This window comes from Myodes glareolus, chromosome 1 (assembly GCF_982192425.1).
Source record: "Myodes glareolus chromosome 1, mMyoGla1.1, whole genome shotgun sequence".
NCBI lineage: Eukaryota > Metazoa > Chordata > Mammalia > Rodentia > Cricetidae > Myodes > Myodes glareolus.
The window spans coordinates 9,379,743-9,401,978 of NC_142026.1; the positions used below are offsets into that span (position 1 = coordinate 9,379,743).

At 39.2% G+C, this 22,236-nt stretch overlaps 2 protein-coding genes across 8 annotated transcripts in view; one reads left to right on the plus strand and one right to left on the minus strand.

The window, feature by feature from the left end:
• Positions 1-217: 217 nt before the first annotated feature.
• Rpe (ribulose-5-phosphate-3-epimerase) lies at positions 218-16,846 on the plus strand. 3 transcript variants are annotated; one of them, XM_087903867.1, is made up of 7 exons: positions 276-410; positions 6,989-7,093; positions 7,788-7,867; positions 12,805-12,944; positions 13,944-14,078; positions 14,511-14,597; positions 16,158-16,846. In XM_087903867.1, the coding sequence occupies exons 2-7, from the start codon at positions 7,056-7,058 to the stop codon at positions 16,278-16,280; spliced, it is 603 nt and encodes a 200-aa protein (XP_087759993.1). In that variant the 5' UTR covers positions 276-410; positions 6,989-7,055; the 3' UTR covers positions 16,281-16,846. The 3 variants fall into 3 exon arrangements, with proteins under 3 accessions (XP_087759990.1, XP_087759993.1, XP_087759995.1); XM_087903864.1 differs by lacking the exon at positions 6,989-7,093 and having other exon boundaries at positions 218-410; XM_087903869.1 differs by lacking the exons at positions 276-410; positions 6,989-7,093 and adding an exon at positions 650-763.
• Positions 16,847-17,874: 1,028 nt separating this feature from the next.
• The window catches only part of Kansl1l (KAT8 regulatory NSL complex subunit 1 like), an 84,090-nt gene continuing 79,728 nt past the window's right edge, over positions 17,875-22,236 (minus strand). For all 5 annotated transcript variants that reach the window (XM_085698808.2, XM_085698806.2, XM_085698783.2 and 2 more), the window contains 3 exons: positions 21,681-21,793; positions 20,293-20,461; positions 17,875-19,521 (listed from right to left, as the gene is read on the minus strand). In XM_085698808.2, the coding sequence (XP_085554934.1) occupies positions 19,291-19,521; positions 20,293-20,461; positions 21,681-21,793 (513 nt within the window). In that variant the 3' untranslated portion in view covers positions 17,875-19,290. The remainder of the gene's footprint in view (positions 19,522-20,292; positions 20,462-21,680; positions 21,794-22,236) is intronic.

Sequence of the window (22,236 nt, forward strand, 5' to 3'; positions counted from 1 at the left end):
CTTGTACTATACTCAATAAACTATTTTTCCTTACAAAACCGAGAAGCTATTCTACTGAGACGAAAAACCCAAGACCGGAGGCAAAAGGCCCACCCCTCGCCACCCACCTGACAGCTCCGCCCCCCAGGAGGAGGCGGGACTTCCTCGCCGCAGGACCGCTGCTTCCGGCAGAGTCCGGAAGAGAGTGCGGGGTGGAAGGGGGCGGAGCCAGTGCGGCGCGCCCAATCGGGACGAAGTCTTCTCTGGCCCGGGCTCTCGTGGGCTCACTCGCTCTAGGGAACCGGCACCATGGCGTCGGGCTGCAAGATCGGCCCGTCCATCCTCAACAGCGACCTGGCCAACCTGGGGGCCGAGTGCCTGCGCATGCTGGACTCGGGGGCCGACTACCTGCACCTGGATGTAATGGACGGGTAACTCCGCGGGGCTCGGGGCGCGCTGGCCGCGCGGGTCGCGTCGCTGCACCTCAGCGAGCGCCTGTTGGGTGCACGGCGCCCCTTTGCGACGGGCGGCCTCCCTGGTCGCTCTGCTGAGGGCACCGAGCCGGCCCTGGCTGCCTTCGGGGCCCGGTCCCCAGTCCTTCCCCACCCCCAGTAACCTGTGACACTAGGACCCGGAAGCCACCTTCAGTAGTCAGGGCATTTCTTTCAGAAGCTGGCAGAAAAACTGAGGTTCAGTGGGACCGGCACGACTTGTCCAAACTCAGATAACTAGTCCGCGACACAACTGGGAGACAGACTCGTCCACGGTTGCGAGCTTGACACCTGTATGTGATCCCTAAGGTCGACCACTTGCTGACTTGTTTAGACAAGCCGCTTCAGCCCTCACTGAGGTTTGGTTGTAGTATTTGGAAAATGGAAGTATTATTGATAATAGAACGCTTCCGCGTCTTTGGAAAAATGAAATGAGCAAGTCGAGTGCCTGACGTGTAACAGATTCTCTACAGTTGTTAGTCGTATCGAATAACCTTTCGAAGTCTGATTTTTCTGTCTATTTTCTCTTCAGGCACCCTGCTCTTCAGGGAGGTCAGATTTTTGTAAGTAATTTTGAAGCACTGTAGTTTTAGCTTTATCATGCTCAGAATCAGGGTCCAAGTTTCCTAAGTCGGTTATAAAGTGAGAAATAAACCTAGACCCAAAGGAGGCCGTAAGACTTGCACAAGATTACAGAAGATTGTGACAGACTTGGAACTTGAGTCTTCTTGGCTTTGACTAGCATTTCCCACCGGAAGTTCCGCATTGAATGATTAAAAGCCTTGGGTTGAGATAGAAAAATAAATTTATTTCAGATAATCAAACTCTGTTGCCCTCAGTCACATCAGCAAATATGTGTTATTTCCAAGAGGTTAGTTTGTTTCTTGTCTTGTTGGGTGGAACTGGGGGTTGCTGTTCGTTTTGTTTTTCACACAAGGTATATGTAAAATCGAACTAGCCTCAAACTCTGAATCTTGCCTCAGCTTCCCAAATGCTAGGATTGCAGGCTTGGTCTATCACACTGAGATGCACCTTTTTAATGTCACTGGCTACTCTGTAGCAGGTTTTTCTCCTTTTGATCTCTCTGGTTAAATCTCTTGTTTTATCTTAACACGTACTGAAAGCCGTCCACTGAACCAAGTATGTACCATAAAGATTGTGGCTATGTTTTTGGCGCCTGAGAAAACTCAGGGGTCTCGGCATGGGTCAGGCTACAGATGTAGCTCTGAGCCTGCTTATACAGAATGAATGAATGGAGAACGTTCCTTTTCAGTTTGCTAATAGGAATATTGAATGTACGTAGAAGCACATGACATTCTGGTCTAGTACTTTCTTATAAACATTCTTTTAAAACTTCTTTTATTTTTTAAAATTGTAATATGATTACGTTGTTTCTCCCTTTTCCTCCCACTAAACCCTCTTATACTACCTCCTTGCTCTCTTTCAAATCCATGGCCTCTTTTTAAATTAATTGTTATTACACACATACACACACACATCCTAAATGTGTAAACGTGTCCTGCTCACCTATAGGTTACTTGTGTGTACATTTTTAGAGCCGGCCATTTGGTATTGTTTAAGACTGTGTTTCCTGCTCTCAGCATTTTCCTAGTTATCTAGTTCTTTGTATAGGGCTAGGAACCTGTGGGCTGATGAGGTACTTTTTGAGGTTAATGTTTTGTGAATGAAGAGTGAGGTACAGTGCCATGTTTCATAGCCCCCCCCTCCGAAAAAAAGGTGGAACCAGAGTCTCAAAAATGCTTTCTGTAAGGCCTGAACTTCTACAGAACTCTTAAGGAATTTTTTGTACTTAGTAATTACAAGTTTTAGTTAGTAATCTTCAAGTAGTAATTTATATTTGTATTATTTTCTCTGTCTCCTGATGTCTGTCTCCTGATGTCCTGATGTCTGCTCACCTTGGTATCTGAAGTAAAGCTCAGTGCATCCATGTTATCATTGCTTAGTAATAGCAGGAAGCTTTGCTAAGAATTACCTTTGCCCCTCCCAGCAGAGCCCCTCCCTATGGCAGATAAGGTGAGAAGGAAGACTTTAAAAACATTGTTCTATTATGCTGGGAAGCACTGGCTTGGGAAACCTAAAGTTTTCATATATAATTTTTATGCCTTTTAATCTTTACCAACTTTTTTCCCCCTTGAGTAAAAAGCTGTTCTAGTCATCATTTGCAAAAGAGGAAACCAGTTTAGGGAAGTAGAGCTTCTTTCCCGTTGTCCTCCCTGAGTAGACAAAACCTGAAGGAGCTGGTGTCACCCACCTCATTTGCCACGTGGTACTGTGTTTCCAGGGCAACAGTACAAAAGTGAGCTGTGGGCTCCCTTTACAAAGGTGGTCGGCCTCAGAATAAGTCCTTCTCTTTTCCACTTCACCCCCCCGGCCCCAGTTTTCTTCCTGCTTAAAACTAAATTTATCTAGAAAGTTAAAAACTGGGCCGGGAAACACTAGGTGACCAGACACAAGTATGGTTCAATATCTAAAATAAAGGGCAGAATTATTTTTCTGCAAAAACATATTGAGGAAAACACAAAGCACATCACGGCAGGATGGTGGCTGAATCAGGCTGATCCCAACCATGGGAGCAGAGCAAATATCTACATCTAAACTAGTCTTCAGGATTTTAAATTGGGGAGATTTCACATGAATACTGGACTTCTGACTTGGTGTCAGAGCTTTGTCATCCATGTTGTGTTTTCTGATAAAGCCGTGATGAGTGAGCGAGCACCTTTCACCAGCTCGATGTTTACTTGTGCCTGTGCCTTACCCCCTTCCAACCCGTCTCATCTGCTCAGTTTTGCTTCTTAACTTTGCCAACTGCAACTGGCTAGTGACTCTGTGATTCCTGATTCACAGGTAGATTGTTTTCTGGTTCCAGTCTTGGTACATTTTGTACCGACCTTAATCCTCTTACTGGCTTGTTGAATTTTCTGCAGTAGACTGCATTCCAGTTATCACTAAGTGAGGTATAGTGCTGGTGATGACGTGATGAGAGAGGAAGCTTATGTTCCTGCATTATGACAGTTCTAGCAGAATTCCAGCAAGCCCCTGGCTAAGGATTGCATTCAAGGAGGGAAATGTCAGTAAAATCGTTATAAAGTTGACTTTTCTGGTGAATTCCTTTTCTTTAGAGTGAATTCATTTAGAATTTTCTAGTCTGGTAAGAGATCTTTGAGGCATTTGATAAAAAGTCATGTTCTTGGGTCTTTGGAACCTCAGGAGCCCTCATGAAGAAACTGTAAGTCCCTTGATAGTTGGTGGTGTCAGACAATTCCAAGATACTTGGTGTCAAGCCTGGGTTTCTGTCCTTGTTGGTTATGGCTTAGCGACAGCCTTTAGGGTTTTTTTTTTTTTTTTTTTTTTTGGTGAGAATATTGATGCATTTTGTGCTGGTAAAGTTAGTGAACGCAGTTCTTTGTATTATCATCAGAACACAAGCACAAATTGCTCACATAAGTTGAGAGTAGTTTTTATATGTTACATTTGTGTTTCTCAAGTAAGTTTTTACTTTTTTGCTTCTCACCCTGTCTTTTGTCACTATATTTGTTTTCTTAATAAATAAGATATAAACTGAGCAGACTTATTTTCAAGGCCACACGGTAAATTAAAAGAACAGTATATGCAATTAAAGACTTAGTGTAAAGTTGTAGAATAGTTCGTTGGGATTGCTGCCTGCTTGCCTGACCCTTATTTCTAGTGTAAGTAACTTAAGTGTGTCATCGATCTCTGATAGTGACTGCCCTCAGGCAGGCAGTAGTATAGTGTTGTAAATACTAGAAATGGAGCCGCCAAGGATCCGTTGGTTAGAGAACTCATCCCACTGGTCCCCTTGTCCTGCATGTGAGGTCCTGTCCTCTCCCAGGACTGCTGCTCTAGCTGTTCTTGTCCTGGCAGGTCAATGCCATGACTAAGACTGGACTTTGTAGTGTGTGTTAACTCCTGCCTCCTGCACTTACTGATTGTGTGACACGGGGCCACATTCCCTCACCTGTAAAATACAGGCGCTACCTGTCTCACAGGGTTGCCAGATTTAAAGTTTAGTGAATGGGAAGTATTTGGAACTTATTCCTAGACTGTAAGTTTTTTTTATAAACACTTACCCTGCCTGTCATCTAAACTTGCAGCTTTAACCATAGCTTACTCTCTTTTACTCCCCTCGTATCTAATCATTGTTGACAGATGCTCTTAGTTTTGCCTGTCTTTCTGTCTTTATCTTTTTTTAATCAATTCTTAGTATTAATACCTGTGCTGGTTTGATTGAAAATGGTCCCCATAGACTCATAGGGAGTGGCATTTTTGAAGGTGTTGCCTTGTTGGGGCAAGTGTAATACAGGGTTTGAGGTTTCAGAAGGTCAAGCCAGGCTCAGTGGCACTCTTTCTTCCTGCTGTGTGCCAATCCAGAGGTAGAACTCTGAGCTCCTTCTCCAGCACCACATCTGCCTGCATGCCTCCATGCTAATAATGGGCTCAACCTCTGACCCTGCAAGCCAGCCCCAATTATGTGTTCTCCTTTATAAGAGTTGCTGTGGTCATGGTGTCTCTTCACAATGATAAAACCTAAGACTATACCTCCTCCTTCCTTCCTTCCTTCTTGCATGAAGTCCATCTTCATGCTTCATTGTATGTATTTTATTACTTGCTTCCTGCCCTGTTATCCCACTTGATAGCTATAATGCAATAAGCTCCAAACACCTGCATTCAGCATCGGACATCCTTAGTCTGATAGAACCTATGGCTGCTTTGATCAACAGCCTTCCTCCCTTTGGCCTACACTTGTTATTTCTGCTTCCACTTGTGTTTCAGCCATTTCTGATGCTGTCCATCTCAACATTCCATAAGTCCTTTGATCTTCTAATGTAGAATGCTCTGGAATACTTGCTTTTATTTTAATCGTTTGCCGTTTTCCTTCTTCACATTGCTATGGGCATTATTGTTTAGCTTTTCTCAAAGCCTAGGTTTCAGAAACGTAGCCTATTTCTTGGTAATAATGTAGTTGAGTACGAGTGCCCTTCCATGAGCTTTTTCTGAGAATTCACTTCTTCCACCCAAGGCTCTGTTTGGAAAGAGCTTTCTAGGCTGGCAGGTAAAGTGAGAGCAGGAAAGGGGTACACGGTGAGCTTCTCTCGTCTAAAATGCTTGTGACCAGAATCGTCTCTCATTTGGGGTTTTATTTGGATTTTGGAATATTTGTGTGAGCTTTATAAGTTACTTTGGGGATGGGACACAGGTCTAAGTTCATGAAATTCATACATGTCTCGTGAAACTTTTATGTACAGTTCTCTTTATCAAGGTAGGATCTCTGTGTAGCTGAGGATGACCTTGAAGTCCTGATCCTCTTCTGCCTCTCAGGTATTGGGATTACCATGAGCACCACCACATCAATTTACCATCTTGTCTGTTGTGGCATCATATTGGTGCTCAAAAAGTCCCTAATTTTATAGGATTTTAGATTAGGACTGCTTCACCTGAGCTTTTTATGCTCTAGACTCTACAATGGCATATGTCACTTAAACTCACAGACCATTGACGAGAATTATCACAGGGGCTGTCTTGGGTGTACAGGTAGCTGGGGAGTGCTCAGTTGGCTCTCTACTGATAACTGTCCTGCAGCTGAGGGTCTACAGAGTTGTTAACACTCATTCCTCTGCTGCTAATGAGATTGGATTAGATGAGTGAAGGGAGTGTATGAGATTTTAAAGGCTTTGCCTGTTCTTTATAAAACACAGGACTTGCTGCACCCAGTATAGGATGACCTTCATGAGGGAAAGTGATTCCTAAAGATTTAAGTGAGTAGGTGATGCAGTGGAAGGTGAGCTAAGAAGGTTGAAGGCTCTAGGTGCTTGGGTTGGTGGCAGACTGACTTAATTCTGTTCCACAGATTACTAACTGACTTCTTTCAGGATGTCAGGTATCATGTTCCTGAAACAGAATGTAAACAGTGTTTATTTTATTAGTCGGAGGTCTGGAGAACAATACAATATCTGGGGTGAACTACGCTCTCAGTGTACTACTAGCTCCGATACGCATCAAGTTATTTTTTCCAGCACAACTTTATAAAATTGCTTTTTTAAGTCTTTACCTTGCAAGAATTTTCTATTAATTAAATTTAGTCATTTATTTTACATCCCAATCAGTTTCTCCTCCTTCCTCATCTCCCTTTTCCCCTCCCCTTCAACACCTTTCTTCCCCCCACCACAGTCTACTCCTCCTCTCTTTCTGTTCAGAAAGGGGCAGGCCTCCCATGGGTATCAACAAAGTCTTAGCAAGTTTCTGTGGTGCTAAGTTCTCACTGTTTTCAGGCTGGGAAAGACAGACTAGTATGAGGAGTAGAAGTCAGCCAGCGCATGAGGGACAGCCCTGCTCCTGCTGCTGTGAGTCCACAAGTGGTCAGACTGCGCACCTGTCACACCTGTGCACAGGGCCTAGGTCAGTCACATGCTGGCGTCCAGATTCCGTGAGCTCCTTACCCCAAGTCCACCCACAAGATCTCTTCTATTTCCCTTCCCCAGGAGATCATGTGCCACTCCTTGAGCTCTCATTACCTAGCCTCTCTGGGCTGTGGATTGTAGTCTGGTTATGCTTCGCTTTGCTTTGTATCTTCTATCCACTTATGAGTGAGTACACACCATGTTTGTTCTTCTGGGTCTGAACTCAGGATGTTTTTTTTTTTTTTTCTAGTTTCATCCATTTGCCTTCAAATTTTTTGATGTCATTGTTTTTAACCGCTGAGTAGTGCTCCATTGTGTAAATGTCCCACGTTTTCTTCATCCATTCTTCAGTTGGGGGACATCTTACTGTTTCCAGGCTCTGGCTATGACAAAGCTGCTGTGAACATAGTCGAGCAAGTATGCTTTGGGCTGACTGAGTTCATAGCAGTTTTATTTGTAATACCAAGCTATTTTTTAATGGTTATTGTTTAAAGGGTTTAAATAAATTGTCGTTCAGTGCTGTGTGATTGAAGTGAATTAAAGGCAGGTTTAGGACTCTGTGTTAGAATCCTTTAATAACTAGTGTGTCACTTGAGCAAGTCAGAAATTTTTTGTCATCTTTCCATTTCTGCTTGCCATGACTTATGAATTATAGACTTGTCATTATGAAGCTATATGAGAAAGCACACATTAATTGTAAGCCCAATCTTACCAGGTTACTTTTGCCTAATTTTGTCGAATAGTAAAAATGTTAAGAATTATATGGGAAAAAATTGCCATCCCAAACATTCCCTTGTTTCTTTCTCAGAAAGCACATTGATAAATGCAGAAGTGAAATTGAAAATGTTTTCAGAGTAAGATTTATTTGTTTGTTTTGTAGGCATTTTGTTCCCAACATCACTTTTGGTCACCCTGTGGTTGAAAGTCTTCGAAAGCAGCTAGGCCAGGACCCTTTCTTTGGTAAGTGGATTACTGAACATTTAAAACTGATTACATAAATAAAATAAAGGAAATAGAGGTTGGTTGATCAAATTCATCTTGCACCCTTCTCCTGTTACTTCCTGTGCTGGGCCTTCATTAGCTTGCTCTTAGCAACCCATACCCTTTCTCTTCCCTTCGGCCGTGAACCTGATTCTACCTGGACAAACTCTTCTGCTGAGGGGCCTCACTGGCAGTCCTCAGTTCATTTGTCCTCTTCTCAGAGAGGACTTTCTAAGCAACTGGTCCAAACTAACTTTATTCACTTTTCAGTCTGTTCTTAGAACTGACTATAATAATGATCCATAAAGGGAGGGCTAGAACTCAACTCGTGATTTTCTTTATGATTTATTTATAAATATATATTTATTATTTACATATTATTTATAATATATAACTTATTTATTTGGATGTTTTGCCTGCGTGTATATGTGTGTGCGGTACCCTCAGAGGCCAGAAGAGAGCATTGGATTCCCTGGAATTAGAGTTACAGAAGGGTGAGCCACTGTGTGGGTGCTGGGAACGAGCCAAGGTCCTCTGGAGAGAAGCTCATGCTCTTAACCGATGACTCTTCTTTCCATCCCCAACTTTAGGTTTTCTTCAGGCTAAGCAGACATTACATTTAGTATGACTAGTAATTGAATTTATGATTCAATTAAGTGTTCCAGCACCCAGTTTATTTCTTTCAAATATGGTCTTTTCAAAGATACGCTTCATTTCATGGAATAATAAATATAAAGTGGGGTTGTTTTTTGTTTTTGTTTTTGTTTATAGATCCCTCCAACCTAGAAGTTATTTGAACTGAAATAAAATCAAGAGTTTAATATTTTATGTAACTTGTATAATTAAGTAAAACTTGTTTTTGTTTTTTTGCCAGTAGAACATTTTATGAAATACTCTAGCTGAAATGTTCAGCTGATAGTTCTAAAACCCATATTTAACTATTTATATTAAAATAAAAATTTGTTTTTCATTCACAGTAGGCATATTCGAAGTCCTCAGTAGCCATGTGTGTCTGTTGACTGTTGTCAGTAGTGCAGCTACGGACACAGCCTCAAGCATGTCCAGCCCTTTGACATGAAACATGCTATTGTCAACTACAAAGTTCCTACCTGAGAATCACACAGCTGAGTTACAAACATAGAAAGTAAGCTTATAGTTCGGTGTTGGTCATGGTCATCCCCAGCTTTTCAGTGTGCCTGGCGTACCTGGGAGACCATTCATCCGTTTTCAGAGGAGCAAAGGAATCTGCATTATTGCCTCGTGTCTACCAACATGTTCATCTTTCTAAATTTTATGTACTTAAATATAATCTTGATTATCTTAAAAAAGTTTTGGGGGAAGGGAGTTTTTAAAGTAAGTTTCTTCTTGAATCTGCTTGTATTGCATACATGACTTTTTAAAATTAAATTAGTTATCTTGATTATGAGAAATAATGAACTAATCACACTGCTCCCACGCATGGTAGCCACACATCCCACTGCTCTCTCTCTCATATATTTTTTTCGCTGTTTTTTCCTTTCTCTTTTATTTTGACTTGTGTTCTCATTTCTCACCATTTCCTATATCTTCTATCATCAATCTCTCATTCTTACCATACCACTCCACCACCTTATACAATCTACTTTTTCATCCTGGATTTAGGCAGACATGTATAATGTATACATGTATATACATTTGCTACTTAATATCTTAGAAAATTTGTTCAAAATAAGGATGAATAAAGTGTGTTAATACTTGGAGTCTGAGGCTTTTTTTCTTCTTCTATAGTTTAACAGTTTGATTTTGTTGTTGGATTTTGGTTGTGTGACAATTGATGCATGACTGGATTTTAAGAAGTAGACCAGGACTAGAGAGATGGTTCAGCAGTTAAGAACATTTCTGCTCTTACAGAGGATCAGGGCTTGGTTCCTAACACCTACCTCAGATGTCTCACCGCCATCTGTAACTCCCTCTTCAGGCTTCTGTGTGCACCTGTACCTATGTGCTAATATCCATGCAGAGAGATACATATATACATAATTAAAAGTCAGATCCTTAAAAATAAATAGGTAGTCTCTCAGTTGTATATGTAACCTCTAAGGTTCTGGGGTTTTGTTGGTGGAACTTAAATCAGAACTTGAACAAGCACATGCCAATTTGAACCACAACCTTTTACTGTTTTAAAATATCTTTAAAAAATTTTAGATGTATTTGTGTGTGCATGTGTGTGGGTATGCATGTGGTACAGTGACACGGTGCACTTGTGGAGGGAAGGTCAAAGAACAGCTTCCGAAAGTCATTGTTTGCCTTCCACCCTTCTGAGGCAGGGTCTGTCTTCCTGCAAACCCCACTTACCTGGCCTGAGAGCTTCCTGGATAGTCTCTCTCTGCCTCCCATCTCATCATAAGAGCTGGGACTGTAAATTGGAACACATTGCTGTATCAGCTTTTCCTATGGGTTCCAGGGATCACAGTCAGATTATAAGGTTTACATGACTAGCACTTTTATCCACCATGCCATCTCCCTAGCCCTGCTTTTACTTTTGAGTCAGGGTCTCCCTAAGTTCCCCTAGTTGACTTAGAACTTATTCTGTATCCCAAGCAGGACTTGAACTTGTATTCCTCCTGTCTTAGCCACTGAAGATGCTCATGTTACAGGTCTGTACTATCTGACCCTACTATTTTGAAAGCTCTGACCCATGCAGTCTTAGTTTTGAGTATAAAAACCAGCTAAGAAATAAACTAACAAGAAAAGTCTTTATTATCTAAGGTAGTGGTCTGTATTGTAGGGAACCTTAGAAACCCTCTTTAGCTCATTTATGAGGTGACAACTATTTTCATAGTACTAAGACATTATTTGTCATTGTCCATACTGGTGCTGCACATCAGTGGTGAGTTAGTTTTTTGGTGTCATAACCAAGTCAATGATGCAGTGACATTGGATCCTTCTGTAGTGACTGTACTTCACTCTGTGTGCATACATACAGTATGCATCTTTGATGAAGCAATTTAGAATATTTATTTTAATAAGTTTGTCTTTGAATAATGTCTTGTCGATTATCACGTGACAGAGTAAGAAGAACAAAGCACTTCTGCTGCAGGGTGTGGTGATGCTTTTCACTTGGTGATGTTTCTTGGGCCAGACAACTTGCACTATTACATGAGCTAAACTGGCTGCTTTTTCCAAACACCACTTTTTTCTTGGGAAAAAAACAAAAATGACAGCTAAATTGCTTATTTTAGAAAGTGACTGTTTTACAGACTTTCTTTTTAACTAACAAATTAAACTTGTCACTTGAAAGAAAATACCTTGTGTTTATTACCAAAGAGCTTGTAAGAAGAAACTGTGGTATTAGGAAGCTGCTGTGTTCTGTTTGCGGCCACACCTAGAGATAGATATTCCTCATTGTATCACAGGGCTTTGTTCCCACAAATACACTGTAGAATGAGACATCATAAGTCAAAAGTGCATTTAATATGACTAACCTCTAACATATCATAGTTATGCCTTGGCTTCTTCAAATGTGCCCAGAGTACTTAGTTTGTTGTTATAAAATGTTGACTCTTGTGATTTTTATCACCTGTATCTAGAAGACACTTCCCATACACTGTGCAATTTTGTGGGGGAGGAAGGATCTCATATAACTCAGGCTGCCCTTGAACTCTTGATCCTCCTGATCCTACCTCCAAAGTAGTACAGGATCATGTACAAGACTGTGCCTAATGTAGATCCAGGATTATTAAACTTCCTTCAGTCTTGACTCCTTATTCCCTGAGAAATTTTTACACAGCCCTGGGTATACAGATATATAAAATAAGCATATAAATCATATTTATTACTAGTAATAAGGTATACAATAGTTGATTTTAAAAAGATTTTTGGTGTGCATATGATTTTACCATTTATTAAAGATTAATGCAAACTTGCATACTACCAAGATGTGCTTGTTTTTAAATAAAGAATATTTTATCTGGATATTTGCTGCTGCAGGATATAGCATCATTAATGATTGATTGTCTTACACATATCTGTGTTAAAAGCATAACTTATAATTGGTCTCTGACATTTTCTTGCTGTAATCAAAGGAGGTATTTATGACCTGTCCACTTGTCACCATCATCACCCTGTGCTGTTGTACTGATAGCAGGTAAACAACAGGGGTCATCAAGATAGCCAGAGGATAAACCTGTTTGTTTCGTAGGCTTGACAACCTCAGTTCTAACCTTTTTTCTCATTGTGGAAAGAGAAAATCAGATTCCCAACAGTGTCCTCTGACCTCCACATGCATACTATGACATGCACACACTTGTACTTACACATATGTCATGCATACACACACAATAATAATGATTTTATAGAAATAAAGTCAGTCATAAGCATTGTGATACCTGGACATTGGATGTGACCACTTCAACCAGCTGCCAGGTTGTATATCGTGTGTGTGCACCAGAAGGATGACTCAATGAGAAGGCTGGTATGGGCTACACAATGTGAAACTTACCAAGTGTTTATTTCTGAAACTTTTCTGTTAAATATTTTTTAGACCACAGTTGACACCAGAAAACTTGCAAAATGAAGCTACACAAGTAAACTGCAAAAAGCAGAACTTCTGTACTTTCTCTTAGTATTTCATGTGCTAATCAGTACTTAGAAATGCATATAACAACTGCACAGCTAGCCAATGTCAGGCAGAGAGTGCTAGAATCTGTCTGAGGACTGCTGACCGTATGTTAAGTTTTTTACCTATGAACATGTTTTTGTTAGTTTAGAAATGTAGACAGTAATGCTGGTATCTAAAGGAGTTATTGTCTTAACTCCTTTCCAAGCTTTTGATTTTTATAATCTTAGTAAAATGTGTGTGTGATGGCCAAAACCCAAAGCAAAACAAAACAAACCTGTAGTCTGACTAATGAACAGGAGATGTCTTTTCTTCCCAGATATGCACATGATGGTGTCTAGGCCGGAACAGTGGGTAAAGCCAATGGCCGTGGCAGGTGCCAATCAATATACCTTTCATCTTGAGGCAACTGAGAACCCAGGAGCTTTGATTAAAGACATCCGGGAGAATGGGATGAAGGTAAGTCGATGGTAGGAGTCACATTTTATAGCAGTGCTTGTCAAAGATTGAAAGATAGGTGGGGGAAAATGACAGGGGAGCGACTGGATGTGGGCAGCTGGAGTCCAGTATTAAAATATAAAATGTTTGTAAGCTATTATTCCACTTATGTTTCTGAAGGTCACTACCCTGGAATCATTCACATTTAATGGCCATTTTATCTAAAGATAAACAAAAATAAAAGCAAACAAAAATAGTGCTAGTACTCTATCTGGCTTAAGTATATCACTGAGAGAGGGAGTAGTTACACAGTGTCAATTCCTGAAAAAGAAGCTATTTGTAATTGGTACCCACTGGCAAGGAGAAAATCAGTTTTTTACAGGAGTTTTACTGGATCTACTAGCCATACTCTAAGGTAGGCGCAATACCCAAGAGTAGTTGACCAATGCCAAAAGAACTCCATGTTTTTGTTTGTTTATTTGGAGGTAAGCTTTGGGGGGGGTGTCTATTTTTTGTTTGTTTGTTTGATTTTTGTTTTTGTGTATGTTTGCATGTTTGGTTTGGTTTTTCAAAACAGAGTTTCTTGGTGTAGCTCTATCTAGGAACTCACCTTGTAAACCAGACTGGCCTCAAACTCAGAGATCCACCTGCTTCTGTCTCATGAGTGCTGGGATTAAAAAATTTAAAAAATGTGTATTTAAAATATACATGTGCCACCACTGTGGCCAGGCACGTTTTGTTTTTGTTTTTGTTTTAAGCAAAAGCAGGAGAGACTATAAAGTTGGGTAGGTGGAGAGGAACTGGGAGGAGTTGAGGGCATGATCAAAATATATTGTAAGAAAAGTATTTTTTGGGGGGGGTTAAAAATCAAAAAAGGAAAATAGATCCAAATCAAACACTGATGTCATACTCTGAATGATTTGCATACTGTTTTATAAGTTGATTAAAAAAAAAAAAAAAAAAACTTGGTCACTATAATCCAGTAGGGAAATGATGTGGTTTAGCATTTGTCTGTTGCAGGTTGGCCTTGCCATTAAACCAGGAACGACAGTTGAATATTTGGCCCCATGGGCTAATCAAATAGATATGGCCTTGGTAATGACGGTAGAACCTGGGTTTGGAGGCCAAAAGTTCATGGAAGATATGATGCCCAAGGTAAAAGAAATATTCTCTTCTGGGGTTAGGCTTTTATTATAAATGTGTATTCAGTAGACATAACTACCATGTGTCATTGAGATATGCCTGATTTGGAGATGAGAGAACAGAGATGCCTTCAGATACTGTAATACACTATGATAGGTTTTAAAATAAAGTCTAATATTTTAACTATATTGCAAAATTTTAAAACTTATTTTTATGACCTTGGGTCACTTGAGAGTTTTCATTAGAGTCTTTACAAAGCTATTACAAATTGAATGTCATTTGCTAAACTACTTTTATAGACATAATATGCTTCAGTCTATTGAAAGTGACCCCCAATAATGTTGCATGTGTGCTAAGCTTGTGTCAACGATGACGCTTTATGTGCTTGGTTACTTTACCCTGCCTGTCCACTGTAGGAGTCACTGTTTCTTCGTGTATGTCTAGGTTCACTGGTTGAGGACCCAGTTCCCAACTCTGGATATAGAGGTCGATGGTGGAGTAGGTCCTGACACTGTTCAGAAGTGTGCGGAGGTGAGACTGCCCCTCAACTGTGATTGCTCCTGGAGAGCAATCTGCGGGACAGGCTTGTCACCAAAGAATTGTTCAAATGGATGTTTTTCTTGGGAAAATATTTTTGGTTCAAATGTAGGATTAGGAAAGTAAAGAACAAGAGTGTTTCTAAATACATAAATTGTTAAATAGTAAACTCTGGTTTCCAGAAAGAGTGTGTTGAATGTTAGCCCTTCACAAAACCATTAAGTTCTTTAAAAAGATACCTTCTTGACTGAAGAAAAATAGAGAAATTTAACTGGCCTATTCATGCTGTTCTTTGAATTTAAAAGTGTTAGCTACCTGTTTGCGTCTTGTAAGAAATGACTAGATCTATTTCTGTTGAAAATCAAGGCCTAGTTCCCATTTGCCAAGCTAAGCCTGTTTTGTCTAGGGAGCTACCCTACTTAGTTCTGCTCCTGGTTATCACAAGGTGGCAGCCCTGAGAACTGCAGGTGACAGTAGGTCACATGGTCACTAGTTGACAGCCCTTCCTGGAGAACTGCAGGTGATTATAAGTTCATGGTTCCTTTTTATTCTGCCAAATACAAACCATCAAAAGCTTGGCAGTTACTGAGAATGCAGACACAGGAAAGACAGGAGGAATGTGAATTGTAAGTTCCAGGCCAGCATGGGCTACCTGACAAGACCCTAGCTTTAAAAAAAAATTGTCAGTGATAAATATTTTGAAAATGACTGGACAGATGATCACTGAGCACATTACCTATTAGATCCTATTAAGTTCTGCGGTGCTAGTACTGCTTAAATTAAGAGACATTTTAATCAATAGTCCTATAGATTCTAAAGAATGATACTGGAAATAGACGCTCTACTATCAGGTGACTGGGTCTCACTGGAGAAATTTCCTCAGCATGTGATTTTCCAGCTTCTAACAGTGAATTACACAACAGAATGGGTTTGCCTCAGCTCAGATCCCTGGCCCAGAGCTATATTTGGAGCTATCTCATTTGAGCTTTTTAGGGTGTTCCCCTTACCCCCATTTCTTTGCCTCCACATTTAAAAATGTCATCCATGGAGAATTTTCTAAAGCATTGTAAGCCATGCTGGAGTCTAAGAAAGCATAAAGACGCATTTTTACATTCTTCCTGACACAAAATGACAAGGCACCAATGTTCCCAGTGTTTTATGGATAGCTTCTCATTTCACATTGACTCCCTTCAGACTTTCTAGAAACAAACAGCTACGGTGTCTACAGGCCTTAGTGTCTGGGGTCATTGGTATGCATTGGGAAAAGCCTAAATGGAATTGAGGATCTAAAAGTTGAAAGCTCTGTCTAAAAATTGGCAACAGTACTGTGTGCATCTTAGGACTAATTAACCCACTAGTTCAGTAACTTTTGGTAGACACATTTACAAGTAATTGTGTGGCCTTATTTATAAACATTTTCTCTTTGTAACTCAGTGAATTAGAGTGCTGCAGTCAGCTTCTGGGAAAGCACTGGCAGAGCCCAGGGTGGACAGGCTACTCCAGGACTTCTGTACTGGTTTCTTCCACGCTAACATAGCTGTGTACTTCTTGCAGGCAGGAGCTAACATGATTGTGTCTGGCAGTGCCATCATGAGGAGTGACGACCCCAGATCTGTAATCAACTTACTAAGAAATGTCTGTTCAGAAGCTGCCCAGAAACGTTCTCTTGATCGGTGAAGTCACAGGAACCTGGCTTCTGCTCATGAAATCTTTTTTACTGGAAAAGAGAAATATTCACTACCAAATCACATTGAATCGAATTGAAGCATTGCTGCATTCCAGTGATTAAAATCAATTGTGCAGGATGTTCAAGAGGTTAGAAATAACTACCTTCTTAGTGATGCCATTTAGAGGTTAGCATGATGAAATATCCATGTTTATATTGGGAAATGACTTTTGTAAAGAGTGAAAATACAGTTTTATGATTACAGACAGAAATGTGTCTCAGTGCCTAAAGAGAAAAATTAGCTACTATGAAAACCATTTTTCTGTATTTTTAAAAAGAATGTTCTGTTATTTCCCCAGTTTATTCCTAAAGCAAATGACATCCATATTTTATGTTTAAGCAAATGACATCCATATTTTATGTTTCGTGTCATTTGTGGTTTGTTTATATGTCTGAGAATATGAATGGAATGGGACAAAAATCAGAAGCTTTGGTGGGGTGGTATGTCATGGTCTGGCATCTGAAACATTTTTACTTTTTAATCTTACACTTGGTTTATTAAAAACTATAAAAATAATTTTTGAAGCCTAGGGTTTCTGATATGTAAGCACAGACTTTATCAAGGTATTGTCTTTTTCACAGCGCACTATCCAGTAATTCCTCCCTGCTCCTGGTTCTCACTCAACCCCCATGAGGGCTGTGAAATAATACGTTGTGATGGCTCTGAGCAGAAAGGAACAATATAGTCTCTCTTGGGAGCTCCACTGGGTTGAATTCAGGTTGGCCCCATTCTAGCTCTTTGATCTTAATAAAAATCACCCAACCTATTTTCACTACCAACTCATATATGTTGAATGTGTTGAGAATTAAAAGCATAACATGATATTGTAAAGTTTATAGTTCTACTCGTAGACTGTAGGGGATGATCAACACAAAATGGCAAGCATTGTGTATGTTTTGTAAGTTATTAAGCACTTTGATTGTGCTTAATTAACTCTTAGATTGTCCTATAATTGTTAGGCAGGTATTTTTGGGCTAGTACATAGAAAGGGTTCAGTAAGAAGGCTTTCTGGTATGTCCTACTGCTCTGACTACAAATAGCTCCCAAGAGGTGGGTTAGAAGCAAGAAAGGTTCTTTACTTTTTTGTTTTTAGTGTAACTGTACCCTCTAGCAGAGTCAGAGTGAGCCAAGGATACTCTGGAACTAGAGATGTGACCCGGAGGATGTACATATAATTTCTAAGAAAGAAGAAGTAGGCTAAGAGAAGACAGGATACAGACTTCACATCTATGAACTAAGTATTAATAATAAATACTTAGTGTTCCCAGTTACCAAGAGACTGAAAATACATATTGGCAACTTCACACTTACTCTTGAATATGACAAGAACAAACCAGTATCAGTAAATCTCTTAAGGCTACTATGAGTTTTGATAAATAAGATTTTAAAAAATAAGAATACTGACAAATGTAGGCATAAAACAGATTGCTGGGGCTTTTTCCTGCCCTCTAAGGTAAAGTTTATTAATACTTGTTTTTATTTTGGCTTAGGAAAAGAGTGTACTATTAGTAATAATATTTAATCAAATCACACAGTACAAGGCATATAGAAATAACTTTAATTAAAAAACTATGTAGAAGATTATAATATCAGTCATGACAAAGATTTGAAATTTTTTTTGCTGGGACAACTTGTATTTTTCTGGCTTTTGTTATCTTTTTCTTTAAAAATAAATGTACAGTAAAACTATAAGCAAAAGTTTGTAAGTATTGAATTTGAATGGTTCCCCTACTCCCTTTTTGCAGAGACCAGTTTAATTTCTGATCCTCAACAAAATCTTCAGTATCTAATCCCACAGACACTAACCCCAGTGGCCAGATTTTCAGTACTATGGTAACTACAAATTGAATCACTTTTCTTTGTATAACAAAAAGTGGTGGATACAAATTGTCCTTAACTTTCATCTAGAAAAAATGGTATTATTATATCTCTGGAAAGAATTTTCTTTAATGTACACTCCTCAGTATTCTATATTAAAGTCTTAGTCTTTGAAAAACTTGAATTCTTGATCTAGGAGCCTATTAAGAGTAGATATTTGAGTAAGCTATTGCAAAGAGAAACCAAATTTAAAGCTTCTAGCTGTACATGAGCTAGAGTTACAACCATATTATGATTTGTATGCTGTTTTGCATTTTAAATTGCTGTCTTGAAGAGGCACATAAAGCAAATAAAACAGGATGAATTTTCAAAGACAATAGTTTTAAAATGTATCAATATATTAAACTCTTAAGTTGTTTCTCTTAATTCTGTTAGGAGTAAGCAGAAAGTCTGTGGTTAGTTCAAGAGAAAACAATGATTTCAAATAAATGAATATTGAATTATCTGATATAAGAATTTATATAAATAACTTATATTGGTTAAACAACTTTTAGAATAAAAGAAAAAACAACTCCCCCTCCGTAGTCCAAGCTTTCAGATGTCTGTTTCAGTCCACAACACCTGTGCTCAATATTCATGGTAACTTACACTGCATAGAGTAGTTGATACATGCAGTTTCCAGACTGTGTGTGTGTGTATGTATATGTGTGTGTGTGTGTTCTGTATACACACTAGTATATTCTCATATATTACTGAGGCAATTTTAGTGAACTGCCATGAGAGTAGAAGCAAAGAATAGTTGTCATTTGATGCAAATCAACTGTGTTGTCAAGCCGGGACTCTTACCCCGTAGTATGATTTGTCATCAAATTGCAGCAATTAATAGCTTAGTGCTTGTGATCTGTATTATTGACAAACACAAGTTACTAGCATCTGTGTAGGTGAAAAGCTATCTACTTCTGTGATTCAAGAAGGAGAAAGAAACTTCTCTGGCCTGGTTCATGAACAGTGGAAGATGGATACATGCAACACATCCTCCTTTTCTGGAATCGTGACTAGAGGAAGTGGAAGATCCACAAGAGGGTTTAGGTTTTTTTCCCTCTTTTCCTTTCAGTTACATAGTTTTCTTAATATATTCTCTGTCACCTATTTCTTTTAACATTAGTAACTCCTATACCAAAGGTTTTATACTCTTCCATCCCATCTAACTGCATTCTTGGAGGGTGGCCATTCTCTGGTGTAGTGCTACAGAAGACGTCGTCGCAGACGGCTGTGCTCACCACCTCAGTCTCATTCTTTCTCTCATCTTGGCACAATAAGGCTGCTGCATCCTCATCCTTCAGCGGGAAGGCTCGTCGCTCCCACCACAGAGACTGAAAGGGGAAACATTTTCAGTTAAGTTTCACCTAATTTCATTATTTGTTAAGGAATTTGTAATGTCAGTTTTTATAATTACTCTTTGAGCATCTAAGTTTAGGTTTTTGTTCCCTCTCATGTCAAAGTGGAATATACTGAGAATTTCTTGACTTTAAGGAATTATTTCTTTACTAAGGAAAAGCAAGTACTGCCACAGAACCCTTTAAGGGTGTCTTCCTTTTGCTGTACTTCATTTCTGCCTCATTGTTATCACAGATATACATTGGCTATTTCTGCAACTTGCATATTAATCCGTCCATTCTTGATCTAGTTATTTTTCAAGACTTTATAGGGATAGAAGTGTGAGCTTTGTGTAGTTCTGGGATATACTCTTGTAAAGTAGGAGCTGGATTTGTGTGGATCAAGTGAAACCCTTTGCGAGAAGCAGGGAAACAGAGCTGTGCTTACTGTATACCATGTGCCGGTTTCCAGTGATCAGCTTTGTTCTATATGAAAAGTGCAGTGGAATCCCCATTTGCTAACAGGTAAGTAAGTAGACAGGTGGCAGTTGTTACTGATTCGCTATGCCCAAAAAACTAAAAATACAAAAAAATTGCTAATATCATGGAATTAGGGTACTCCAACTGTGTACCTTCATGGACATGCTAGACTGAATGTCTCACTGAGTTTGATACGTAATAAAACAATGTACAATAAATTTCTACACATAAGTGAGATGAAGTTAAAAGGTAATTAAAATACAATGCAATCATATAACCTAGGCTTACCTTGATTTCTTGACTATCATTTAAAGAAAGTGAGTCCTGAGCACACAGACTGGGGTTCTCTGCTGGGAGCTCACGGGGGCTCTCGGCAGCACACTGCTGAGCACTGCTAAGTTCACTGGGGTTTTCCTTCAGAACCAAGTCCTGCCCTTCCAAGTTTTTACTGTAAGCTCTAGCAAGGAAATAAAGGAATACAGGGTATCACTAAGTCAGTACTGTCTTCTCAGCTCAAGGTCATGCGATGCTCTTCCCAGTGCTTTTATGAAAGGTTGTTATCCAAAGTTTAAATGTAGTACTTCATCCTCATTGAGTTATCAATAATAGTTACAGTTATTTGATTTTTACAAGACAGAAAAGACCATGTATTTGACCTTTATAGCCTTTGAATTCTTGGGTTTTTCTATAATTGTTTTAATATACATCAAAGCCTTAGTTCACATTTTTCCTCTGTATTTCTGGAAAGTCGTATCTAGAATGTAGAAAAAAACTAGAATCCTCAAGTTTCATTTCTATTAAGAAAACTCTTTCAACAAAGATTGAGTATATCTGAATAGCTAAGCAGAGAAAGGACTTTAATATTATTTAACTAATTGACAGATGTTCCTTAAGAGAGAAGACAGCTAGATTTTTACATGAACTTGCTTTTTTAGTTGTGGTTATATTAAAAATAAGGAAATGTAACTGCAAAAATACTACAGGTATTTTCAAATAGATAATTATTAATTCTATCATAATTATTCTCTCCCGAAGTCTTCTTATGGGCTTGTATCTGACTTTTGAGTATGAGTTTGGCTTTACAGCACATGTTCTAACTAATGATTATCCTGCCTCAGGAACTCTGAGCATGTGCCCATATCCTATGTTTATATTTTTTAAAGTTCCATGAACTACTTGCCTTTAATACTAAAATAAAATTTCTCAATTAAGTATTATTCTTGAGGGTTTGCTAAAATGCATTACCCTAAACACCAGTAGCTAATGCTGGATTCACTGTTTAAAGTACATTGAAATGACCTGCCTTTAGATTTTGGAGAAGAGGTCGTCACTGTGCAGTCTATACTGGTCTTAAACTGGAGAGTCCCCTGCCTCAGCCTCCTAATTATTGGCATGTGCCACCATGTCTGTATGAAATGACATGCTCCTAATATCTGCTAGGTAAGTATGATACCATGACTAGCAGCACATGAGAAAATAAAGTACTAGAAACTCAGTTTTAACATATATAATTTCCCAGGTATATTTTGAATGTAAGTTTGTATATAGGTGCCACTTTACACAACAGCTGATATTGCATGCTTGATTTCCTTGTCAGTGGTCTTTCTTGGATTTTATGACTAGTTTCTGTTCATTCCTCATATATTGCTTTAGTGTTTTAAACTTGAAATACTTGCCTGTTATTTCTTCTATGCCACTTGCTCTGCTCCCACAGTGACCACCTAGCTTGCTCTCTCTCTTCATATTTTTTGTGTCTTAGGGAGAAGACTTCATCAGAAAGATCTTCTATCTGGTAAGATTTTTGAAACAAAAAAAGGGGGGTTCAAATAGTCATTTTATGAGCACAAAGCTTTATAAAACATCCTGCTCTTGGCCCATATTTAATATGTACCTAGATTATAAATGGATCCCCAATGCTCTCCATTTGCCACAGCTTATGGAATGGCTTTGTTATTTTCTGGGAACAGGCTCTTGCTGCACTGAGGTGAACTTGGATATACACTCTTTACCTTAGCCTCCGGAGCGCAGAGATGACAGCTATGTACTATCTTACCCAATCTACAAAAAATACTCTTAAACTTTATTCATTCTCCAGTGCTCTAAAAATATGTCAGTGTCAGAAAAAAAATGTAAAACTGATTGAGGTAAATCAGAGTTTAGTTAACTGACTTCATTAACTGGATACCTCTAGGGAATTTGGTTTTCCTGGCAATTATCATTCTGACTTTAGCA